Raw genomic sequence first — 11,506 nt, forward strand, 5'->3', positions numbered from 1 at the left:
AAGGTGTCTCTTGACTTGGCGTTTTGGGGATTATAAACAAAAATTTGCTCATTCAGAAGCAACCCTAGATTGATGTGAAAACAAAAAAATAATGTGTGTGAGGAATCACACATGGAGAAAACCAGACAGGCTCTTAAGCCCAAATGTGAGTGCCTAATTCCATCCTCTTGTGTGTCTTGGAGGCTTGACTGGAACACAAACCAGTTCTGCTTCATGTGTACACCCAGAAGCCTCCACAATCCAGTCTGTTTCTCCCCCACATTGTTCTGTGGGCTATACAGCTATTTAGTTTTCCATACAATGAGTTCTTTGCCTGTGCATTGCCTCTTCAGTTTATTTGACAGCTTTCCTAACTAGTCCCAAGTTTTGGGCTGTGGGCCAGAAGATAAGGCAGAAGCAAATCTGAAATACACCAACATCATGTTCTGTTCCCCTCAGTGTGGGCAGAGTTGCAGGTGAGCTGATAAACCCTGGTTTGTGCAGGAATACAGCTGCTTAAAGGATGATTTGGAATTTGTCTTTTTGTACTCTGGATGTCCAGGACTGGCAGCTGGAAGCTCCTGCCCTCCTGACTTCTCCAGCAAGCCTTTCTGAGTTTCTGTGCTGTAGAACACTAAACTTTGACCCCTACAGAGCTTCCCCTTCCAAGTTTTTCACACTTAGTTCATTTTTTGAAAGAGGAGGGGAATTCACTGCACACAAATTACCAGCAGATATTCCGATGGGGTAACACTCCAGCAGTTTCTGTGGGAAAATGGAAATGATGGGGGAAAGACAATCACACTAGATTTTCATGTAAATAGTTTAATTATATTTCAATGCTTTAAAACACAGAAACACTTGAATTAAATTACATCATAATGCTTCTGCTAAATTATACATACACTTTGGAGAATGGTGAGAGGAGGCGCTATGGAACTAAAAAAATACTCCAGTAGGAGCCCAGCAATTACCCATAATATTTTTAGTCTTATCTGTACTTTACTCTAAGGGCAGTCATCACAGGACAAAGCCTACCATCACAGGGAGAATGGTTCAAGAGAACTCCTCTCTAGCTGTGTTTGTTGTACACGATTTATCTCAGTACTAATGTGGACCAAGCTGCTGGGCAGCTCCCACTGCAGCACACAGAGCTGGGAGAAGAGCACACAGTGTAGTGAGACACTGAGGAAACAGCTCAGCTCACACTTGCCTTTTGTTGAGTTTAAAACAACCACTGAAGTTCCAATCCTAGGAGTTCCAGGGAAAATGCTGCAATTTAGGACAGCCATGCACCGCTGCTGCCACTTGCATCCAAGTGCTGCTGCAGAGCCTGGAAAGCTGACAGGCAGTGATGTGCCAGCTGCTGAAGGGAGAAATCCAATGTGAGGCTGCTCTCAGCAAGCACTTTGAGGAGATGGTAAGTATGTGTGTGTGTAGGGATGTATTTGTCTCTCAGCTGATGACTGGGAATACCCACAGCCAGACTCCAAATTCTCATCTGCATTACACTGAGTATTTTTACCCATACACCTTCCTTCCAGCAGCATCCCTGGGAGCAAACAGCAGCAGCCTGGGAGTGCCTCCTGCCAGATCTCCTGGCTATGAGGGCTAGGCTGTTTTCCACACTCTAATCCCTAATATACTCCCAGAACTCCCTAGTTCTAAAAAGACAGCTGGATACTGAAAAAGTAAAGCAACTTAGCCCTGCAAAGCTGCCGTGAGGGAAGCTGTGTCAGTGGAAGAGGGAGGGTTGGTAAGGAGGTGTGCGCTGCAGGGTCAGTGGCATGTGCCCAGGAAAGAGTGCATTTAATGAATATGGGAAAAACAATCACACTGGGGAAGAAAATATTTGGAAAACAAAAACTAACTGGCAGGTCCAAACTTTGAAAAAAGCACGATACCTGAATTGCCACTCTGAAACATCCCCTTGCATAAAGCTTTAGCTCTGCATTCAAATCTTGGCTTGCCCTGATTCCCTTTTAAAAGGTGCTGTGGATGGAATACAATCTGATTGACAAATGCCTGTAGCACACAAAGATCAGGAGGTGATCAGTGCGTGGCTGGGCACTGATGCTGGTCCCTGGCTGCTATGCTGGTCTGCAGCACTGGGGGACAGTGCCCACCAAAAGGCTTGCAGAGAACAGGTCCCCCCACACTGCACTGCCATGTGCCAAGGTGGCCAGAGACCCCTTTGCACTCTCTTTCTCCTGCAGCCCTGAAGGATGCACAGGCAGAGAGATGCTTCAGGGATACAGGGAAACTCCTGGCTTACCTGTCTAGTCCCACCTACCTGTTCCTAGCAGGTAACTCGAGCAGATGCTAACACAAAGCTCTCTGTGTTCCCTTCAGCAGGAAGAAGAGAAGGTTCTGACTGCAGGTCCTGGCAGGTAAGGAAGTACAAACCAGCTGTTAGTTGTCTCTGGGGCAGACACTGGGCTGTTGTTGAGCCAATATGTGTTTTGCCTTATTTAAAAGGAAGTATTTGAAAGCTTAATCTTTTTTTCTAGATCACATTGCACTGTAGAAACTTCCCTGAGCCAAAGCAGGAGGGGTTGTGTGGTATTGGAACCCCAGTTCTGCTCAACTCCTCTTTGTGGCCCAAGCACTGTTATTCCTAGCTCAGCAGCAGGGAATCACATAGCCAGTGATTGTCCCTGCCTCTAGCTGTGTGAAATTCCCTCTGTCTGTACAGTAGCTCTGATTTGGGATATTCAGCTACTTCCTCACTTAAGAAGAAATCAGCCAAAAGTGGACTGTTGCACTTTTTAAAGCCAGTGAATTTCCCATGTTTCAATGCTACTTTGGCACATGTTTATCAGCAGCCACGTGCCTGGGAGCAGATAATCCCGTGGTTGTGTTTTCCCTGGGGTGCCCCAGGTCACCACTCTGCTGGGGCACTCAGCTCTCCTGGCTCAAAGAGGCTTTGCCACCAGTCCCCTCCCAGGACCAGCCAGAGCTGCAGTCACTGCACAGAGAGGCTCATCCATCACTTTCCTTGGGGTCACTCAAAACTAATGGAGGAGGTTTCTGAAACATGCACCTCTCTCCTTCCCCGACCCAGAGAGCACAGGCCTGTGCTCTGACAGGTTAATCTACACAAAGCAGGCACTGTTCCTAAGCACAAAGCTTGATAGGTGGTATCAGCCAGTGCCAGCCCAGAAACTGGAGCTCAGGACCTTTTAGTGGTAACTAAACAGACACACCAGAAAATCACCACTGCCCTTACAAAGGCTTTGCTTCCCAGAGTGATGGCACTTCCTGTGCCCATTTGTTACACAAACCAACAGGTGACCAGCTGGGCTCAGTGGATCAGCCATGCTTGAGGGAAGTCACTGCTTTGTTGGCTTCATCCTCCTTGTTGTCAGCAGGATCCCAGTGCAGGGCAGGTCCTGGTCATGCATTGATGGCGTTGGCCACGTCTGTGAACACGAGGCGGCTGGGTCTCTGCAGGGCTCCCTGACTCGGCAGCAGCACCTGCAGGGGAGCAGCAAGAGGTGAGAGCCAGCACGGCTGCCTTGGCTCAGGGCTGTGCTTGGGCACAGGCTGCACACTTGGAACTGCATTCACCCCTGCCAGGGGAGGCTGCCTGGTGAACAAGGCATTAACAAGGCTGTAACAGGAAAATACAAGAGGCTGGAGAGTAAGTCAGCACATCCATGCCACTTTAAAATCCCCACATCATTGGATTACTGGGTCTCACTATTTATATACACAAGGCAGTATGAAAAGGCTTGAGATATCAAGAAGGCCTGGAAGTGTGCCATTGCCTGAACTTGAGCTGTTGTTTTAGACTCTCTTTTCACATTAAATCTTTAAACTCTTGTACTTTCCAAGCATTAGTAAGAAGGATCTGAGGTATCCTGCTGGCCAGTCCCTGGAGAGGATAGATCTGGTTTTACTGTGCTAAGGTTAACTCTGGCCTTACAGTTTCCCCCTTTAATACCTCCAGGGAAGTCCTCTATGTGGACTAATAGAGCAATCTGATGTTCTCCTAGTTTGTGCTACTCAGATGACAAAATCCTTTGCTTTTATACACCACCTTTCCCTTTCTGCCCACACCAAGCTTGCTATAGATTATCTGACAGTGTAAAGTGTGTGGAAACTGAGAACTGTTTGGGACAAATCCTGCTCCTGGATGGGAAAAGCATGGGATGACATGGGCAATACAGAGCAGCTGGAAAGGAATTAATGAAAGGAGAGATGTCTACTCTAGGGACAGGTTGTGTCACTGGGTAAGAGACATACCTGTTCCACCCATTCCTGCTGGCTCTCTGTTAAAAAGGTGTTTTGTGTAGTGGTGGTGATGATAAAGGAACAGAAAATACTGTGAAGCTGCACCCAGACAGTGGTGATAAGCCCTTCTTTCCTATTTCTTCTACCTCTTTTTACACTGGGAAGGAGAGAGCCTCTTGTCAAAGACCTGTCTAACTCCTCAGTCCACCCTAAGCACTCCAAAATGCTCACACTCATATCTCCAGGGCTGGCACTGATGGGGAGGTCCTCCTGAGGTCTGACATGGTTTCCCTACCCTACGGCCCCACAAAATCTCCTTGGCCCTGTAACAAAAGCAGTGCAGGTAGCAGTGGCTGCAGTGACATGCTCATGGCGGTTGCTGCCTACCTTGCCCTGTGATGCCTGGGAAGATGCTGCATCTCGCCCATGTTCCAGCAGCTCCTGCTCCAGCTCGTCCTGTTCCTCGGTGGGATCAAAGTTGTACATGGGCATGAGCTGGTGCCGTAGCTTCTCCAACCTGCTCATGGGAGGGGAGGGAAAGGCTTGGTTGAGAAGGACAGAGCTCAGGCTGCTTCCCTACCCCACTGCTGAGGCTTTCTGCAGGTTGCTTCTCCTGCTACACAGGGATTCTCCTCCTGTGGTTCTAGCTGGCTGAGGGTAAGAACTTACTAGATGCAGCTGGCAGGAGTGGATGACACCCAGAGTGCAGTTACAGGGATTAACTGCCATCACTAATCTACGTTGGCAGGCACTTACACACAGAGGAATCAGGATTTAAGTTCCTGCAGACCTTAAAAGATTAGGCTTTATGTGGAGGGACAAAAGAAACAGTGGAACGTACTGGCTTGGCATTTTGTGACTTCTACCCTTGTCCCTCTGTCCAAGCCAGCCCATCCTGCCATGTCAGTCTGCCAGCAGCAATTCACTTCAAGCTCCAGTGGTCTGAGAGTACTTTAACTGGGGCTGAAGTACATAAAATTAAATAGAAAATAATAAGCAATAAATAAATGCTATTAAATAGGAAAGAGAGAGATTCTCACAAGGGGGCTGATGCCTGTGGACAGACTGTTCTTACTCTTGTATCATTGCTCCAAGAGACAGCTATGAATTATTACCCAAGGGGTCTTCTCAGAGATGGATGATAGATGGGTGTCTCCTGGGAAAACACTGAGCCCTGCCTTAGGCTATAGCTGAGTTTTGGAGGGTGGTAGAAGGAAACACACAAGCAGTTACTGGTAATGTCACCACAAATATCTATTTTGGCAAGTGTTAGGATGACACATTCTTCCCCTGCTTCTCTGTGGGTCTGCCAGCACCAGCATTATCTCCAGCAGTGCTGTTTTCACAGGCCAAGCATTGGTTTCTCCTGTGCCACCACCCAGACCTGGGCTTGGAAATTTTACAGTGGGCAGCAGCACTTTCTGAAAGTGCCAGGGCTGGCCCAAGGAGTCAGCTAGGGAGGAGGTACCACAGCTAATGGATCTTCACCAGAGTCCCTGCTGTGAGACGGAAGAATCAAGATGTGTTTCTCCCTGCATGCTGCTCTCCTCTCTATTTTCAGCCAGGAGCTTAGCAAGGAAATTAAGACATTAACTCTTGGGCTGACACTGCATCTCTGCACTGTGCTGCTGCCAGTTGCTCTCACTGCCTGAGCTGCTGGAAAACATAGAAATGTGGGAATGGCTGAAACCTGAGATCCACACCTTTCATGGTGGGAGTTCCCAGCTTCTTTCTATGCCCATAACCACCTCTGTTTTGGTGCATCCCATAGGTGAAGTGTGACGAGTTTGCAGATCCCTGACCTCCTCCTGCTCAGCCTTATTTTCCTTCCAGAGCTCTGGAGGAGTCTTCGACACTCGGGTGTCAGAGGTGGGCCAGTCCCAGGAATGCAGTGTCCCTGCCTCAGTCACACACAGCTGCTCCCTGTAGCCTTCTTCTCACACAGCCATTGCTTACACTCTCCCCATCTCCTTCCAAGCTCACCCTGGGTTTTGAAGCACTGAGTTTCCTTCAGCCAACAAGAGATGTTACTTACCTCTTCCTCTTCCTGATATACAGAACCTGAAGGAGAAAGAGAACCATCATTACAGCAGTTCCAGTAGGATAAGGAACAGCTGAGAAGAGAAATTTTGGGCACACAGAAGAGAGGTAGAGAAGGTTGGTGTCGTTGTGCACCAGAGTGGAGGAAGGGAGAAGTGATAATGAAAATGACATTTCATATGCATCAGTTTAAGCTTGGCAGCAGATCATGTCTGACACTAAGTGCTCAGTGGCCTGTTATTAGGTGTGTTAGTAGGAGTAAGAGTATTAGGTGTATTATCAAGTGTAGCTCAGCACATTTCTGTAGCTGCAGGACATATATTGCAATTTAAGAGTGGATGGAAAAGGCTCTCTTTATGGTTTTTGTGTGTAGATTTCCTACAGCGCAGAAGTGCTGCTACCCCCTCCCCAGTACAAAGGGAAGAAGCAAAGAGGGAGGGCATGCTCAGGGACTTGCCTCTGTCAGCCTGTGCTGGGAAGAAAGGGAGGCTTTCGGCCTCCACAGCCTTGTTCTGAGAACTATGAACGCTGGATGTTGCTCTTGGGAACTTTTGACCGTTTCCAGGTTTTCTTAGGGGCTTTTGGAAAAACTCCTCCTGGGGCCTGCAATGAAATTTTGCAGTAGGCTCCTCTGATGGCTGTATTAGTGAAGCCCTTCCTCGTACGAGGAATGGGAGCTTGCTGCTACCTTCTGTTCTCTGTTGGCAGGGAAACGATCTGGTTACATAACAAAAGGAGAGCTGCAGCTCTTGCACTGCCCGTGCTGGGCCCAGAACTAGGGTTTCTGAAAGCTTTTGCCCACTGCATTAATGGCAAGGTTAGTGACACACCAAACCCTTATGGACTGATACCCAGCAAGCAGAACCTTGGAAATGCAGTCCAGGGTGAGTCTTGCTGAGATGGATTCAGGCCACTTCAATTCAAAAATAATTACCTCATGTCCACAGGGGAGACTAACATGGTTTCAACAGTCTGCTTGAAAGGTTAATGTGGATGAACTTTCTTGTGGGGCCCAAGAGAAGGTTTACATCAATGCAGCTGTTCCAGGTAACAAATCAAAACAGAATCTGCTTTGTTTTCTTTTAACTGAACTTCCTACTGCTATTAAAAACAAGTACTGACACTACATATTGCTGCTCCTAGGCCTGCTGAGCATCCTATTTGGACTAGACCTCAGGGAGACTGCAGAAATACTGGAGCATTAGATAAAGGCCTTAAAAAAAAAAGGAATCTCAGGAACTATCAGTTCCCAGCAGTTCTGGGAGAGACTTTATTAGAATGCAAATAAATTGTTCAATGCAAATCTATCCTAGAATCCCTTGCCACCATCCACCCTCTAGAGACAGGAATTTTAGCTGGGCTCTCTTACCATTGCTACAGCCAAGCCAATCACAGTAATGATCCCAAAGGAGAGCAGCATGGTGCTCATGCCTGGTCCAGTGCTGGCCACATCTGGGATTTTGGTGCTGTTGAAACTGGTAGTCTCAGGGCTTACAGTGGCTGTTTCTGGTACAGTCACGTCCAGAGCTGTCCCTGGGTCTGGCTTGGCCGTGGTGGGGGTGCTGTGATGCAAGTCATGCATAGAGGGTGAGCTGTAACTCATCCTGCCAGCTCTTGGTAGCTCCTGTTACCAAGCTGTTGTCCTTTCCCATCAGCTACAGAAGTGTAGAGCTGCCCTTCCTATTGAGGGCCCTCACGTGAGACCTCTCCTGTAGCATCACCACTGATGGGTTTTCCTCAGGGTACAAATCACACTGGACTCTGCCTAGGAGAGAACAAGAACAAATGAACAGTGCAGAGCTCTTGGAGACAGGCACAACCTTTCCCACAGTTTTCCAATTCACAAGCACAGTTTTTGAATGCCCATTCAAAATGAGAAAAAGGTTTTTTGGGAGTACTGAGAGCCCCCGAAGTCATGCCTGATTCAACTGAATGCACTTGAAGTCACTGCTTCAGCTCTGCCTGCTTGCCATCACTTGGAGATCTGTGTGGGGACAGCCTCAAAACCCTTCTCTCTGGTCTGCCCCAGTGGTCTCTGTACACCCTTCTGTCTCTTCCTCTTATTTTTGGAAAGTTCCAGGGATTTCTTTATCAGTGGGAACATATCCAATAATATGACACTCAGCTGAGAGGCATCCCTATCTGAGGATACTGTTTATTGAATCCAAAGCAGGAGTTCCCTGTTGTGGTAATCACTGATGACTGGTGGGTCCCTGTACTATCTATTGCCCCACAGCTCCTCATCCTGTGTTCTCTGGAAAGGATGGGTTGCACCAGTCCTCCATCTAAAGACACTGAGTATTTCTCAATCCTTCGTGAGCACCCACTCAAGCTTAGTCATGCGCTGGCAATTATCACTATTAATTTTAAAATTAGTCCAATTTTGGATTGGAGTTGTGAAATTTGATAGATCTATTCATGCTGAGAACATGAAAGGCTTTAATTGCTTCATACTTCTATTGTGCAAATGATCGAGAGTTGCAAAACATCATGGGATGAGCCCATGGAAAGTATTTGCACACTTTGTTTATTACAGCACTGTATGTAACTAGTTCATCAGTTGCTTCCCTGAAAATGCAGTTACCTCTGGAGCTGAGCTGAGAACTACTGTAGCAATTCTCTGGTAATTTTCCTGCAGTTTAGCAGACATTACATCTCTGTGCTGGAATGCAGCTGGGACAGAGGGGTTAATGAGCTCTGAATAGAAAACGATGTGCCTGCAAAGAGAAATGAGCTATTGTTCTGCTGCACTCTGTTCTATTCCAAGCAAGGTTACTGTGCAGTTCCCATACTGTGATGCCTTACTGTTGTCCACAACTGCATTAAGCAGCGTGATCAACATCTGCCACTAACCACTGGAACAGAGAAAACACCCTAGACAAGCAGCACCACAGGCTGTCCTGTGGTTAGTCAGCAGCTGGAGCAGTCACCTCAACTTGTCCTGCATCTCTCTGAGCAGGTAAATTCCTTCCCACACATGCAGGGTCTGTCTCAGCTCCCTGGAAACAACTTTGTGAAGCAAAGGGGAAATTTGAAATGCCTGGGAGGCTGTGGGAGCTGTCAAACTCCCAAGAGTTTCCACAGAAATGTAATAACAGTTTGGGTCTGTCCCTGGTAACATTGCATTCAGTCACAAGTTCATTGCAGTTGAAGGGGACCATGTCCTTCACTGACCACCCAACCATGCAATCCTGCTTAAACCATGGGGCACCTGGACTTCCCCAGCCATTACTGACCACAGCAGAGCTCAGAGCTTGGGCAAAAAATTGGCAAATTTGTAATCAGTGTCACAATAACAGCAGCAGCAGCAGCTACAGCCCGGCAGGGAAAGGGAAAGAATTATTGAGCAAATCGAGCAGCTGCTCAGGCAGAATCCATCAGTTTGTGCTATTCAAGGAAACTTTCCATAATGATAATACCCATTCTTTAAAAAAGCCACTATCAAGGGAAGAAAAAGTGGAAAAAGAGCCTAAGTGAAAGGAATGAAGCAGGCCTAAGGGCCTTGCAGAGTATGGCTCTAGATCTTGAACAGCTCCTATATTTTGGAAACAAAATGGGCAAAGCCTTCAGCTGAATGTGGTGTCAATTTTGGAAAACCAAAGAAGTTAGGCTGGGTTAAAACATGCCAGCTGAAAATCTGGTCTAGGGAGAATGGGGGCCCTTGTTCTTGCTCTCAGGGTCCTGTTCCTGCTGAAGGATTCCCATGCCCATTGACCTAGCTGTAAACGCAGTCCTGTGTGAAAGGTTTCTGACATGGCTTAGACAACCACTTCCCTGTCCAGATAGGGCTATTTCTGCTCCAGGCTGCAGAAAGACAGTGCAAGGATGGCCCAGAGTCCACAGCTTACATGGTAGAGCTAGGGGGTGGATCATCTTTCCCACCACCTTCCTTTCCCAGAATGACATCCTGGTGCTGGAAGTTCAATCTGCAGGCTGGGCACACTCCAAGTCTCTCATGGCAGCTGTTGGGCCAGGGACAGCTACTACCTATCACTGGCAGGTTCCAGCATAGTCCATGCACAAATAGAACAGAAGAGGAACCAGATCCTCAGCTGCTGCCAGCCAGCTGGCATTGTTCCATTGCCTGCACCAAGAGAGCTCCTCACACAGCCAGGACTGCTCTGTGCTGGGCTCTGCTGGGTCTGGGAATAAAGAGAACACGTTTGTTTTTAAGTCAGCATTTCTAAACTGATCTCTGATAGGTGCTGCTCACTTGTGAGATGCAGAAAATAGTTTTGGGCACCACCTTGAGCCTTTCTGAGTCTTGGTCGTAATCACTCTGTGCTGCTGTTTCATTTTGGGTGTGACAGAACAGAGGTTTGTGTCACAGGGACGAAGCTGAGTCAGGGGGTCTCTGGGTGCAGAATAGTAACTAGTACATTTTCTGCATTACTTCTCAAAGATTAATTCTCTCTAGTAATTCAGCAATGCAAGCGGCACTGTGTTGCTGCTGGCAACGGGATGTGGCTTCTCCGTAGGTAAACTTTTTGGCTTCCCCCACGTCTGCTCCAGAGCTGACCAGGGCAGGGGCGAAGCCCCGACCGTGTGCCCGCTGCCCCGGAGCTCCTCAGCCGCCACCCTTCCGCCGTCTGAGAGGGGCACTGTCCCATCTCACCCTGGCCCAGGCGCGGGGACCCTCTCCAGCCATGTCGCCGGTCCTCTGCCCCGCGCTGACAGACCCTGAATAGCAGCGCCCACCCTGTCCCTGTGCGGGCAGTGTCACCCCACCGCTGCCCGGGGGTTCCAGCCCTGCGGCAAGTCCCTCCTGCCCCATCCCGAGAAGTTTCCAAGCGGATAACGGCTTACAGGGCCCTTCCCGCTGCCCAGGCGGCGCCGGCTCAGCAGGCGGCTCCTCGCGCGGCGCTGCCGCCTCTCCGCCGGGCCCGCCCGGGACACAGCCGGGGCTGGCCCCCGAGAAGCCGCGGCAGCCCCGCAGAGCCCGCGGGAGGGACGGGACGGCGCGGCCGGACACCCCCGCGGCACGGCCCAGCCCGGCCCGGCCCAGCCCAGCCCGGCCCGCCCCTCCCCGGAGACGCCCCCCGCGCCGGGGCGGCCGGGGCCGGCACTTACTGCGCGCTCCCGCCGAGGCATCCGGTCCCCCCGGGGCGCAGGCGGAGCGGCCGCCGGGGGCCGCGCCCGGGGCCGGGCCGAGCCGGGCCGCGCCGCTGGGCACCGCGCGCACCGCCGCTGGCCCCGCCCCGCCGCGCGCCGCCCCAGGCCATTGGCCGACGCTCGCGGGGCTCGGCTTGCG

The 11,506-nt window shown here is 49.7% G+C and overlaps 1 protein-coding gene across 1 annotated transcript; it reads right to left on the bottom strand.

Moving 5' to 3' along the window:
- Nucleotides 1-788: 788 nt before the first annotated feature.
- Nucleotides 789-11,430, bottom strand: C12H3orf18 (chromosome 12 C3orf18 homolog). Its single transcript, XM_085072914.1, has 6 exons — nt 11,326-11,430; nt 8,840-8,972; nt 7,625-8,020; nt 6,251-6,276; nt 4,603-4,732; nt 789-3,456 (listed from the first exon to the last, which is right to left on the bottom strand). Exons 3-6 carry the CDS (start codon nt 7,856-7,858, stop codon nt 3,376-3,378), a joined length of 471 nt encoding a protein of 156 aa, XP_084929040.1. The 5' UTR covers nt 7,859-8,020; nt 8,840-8,972; nt 11,326-11,430; the 3' UTR covers nt 789-3,375.
- Between the last annotated feature and the right edge of the window lie 76 nt (nt 11,431-11,506).

The sequence above is a fragment of the Lichenostomus cassidix genome, chromosome 12, assembly GCF_008360975.1.
Source record: "Lichenostomus cassidix isolate B80296 chromosome 12, HeHo_3.0, whole genome shotgun sequence".
Taxonomy (NCBI): domain Eukaryota; kingdom Metazoa; phylum Chordata; class Aves; order Passeriformes; family Meliphagidae; genus Lichenostomus; species Lichenostomus cassidix.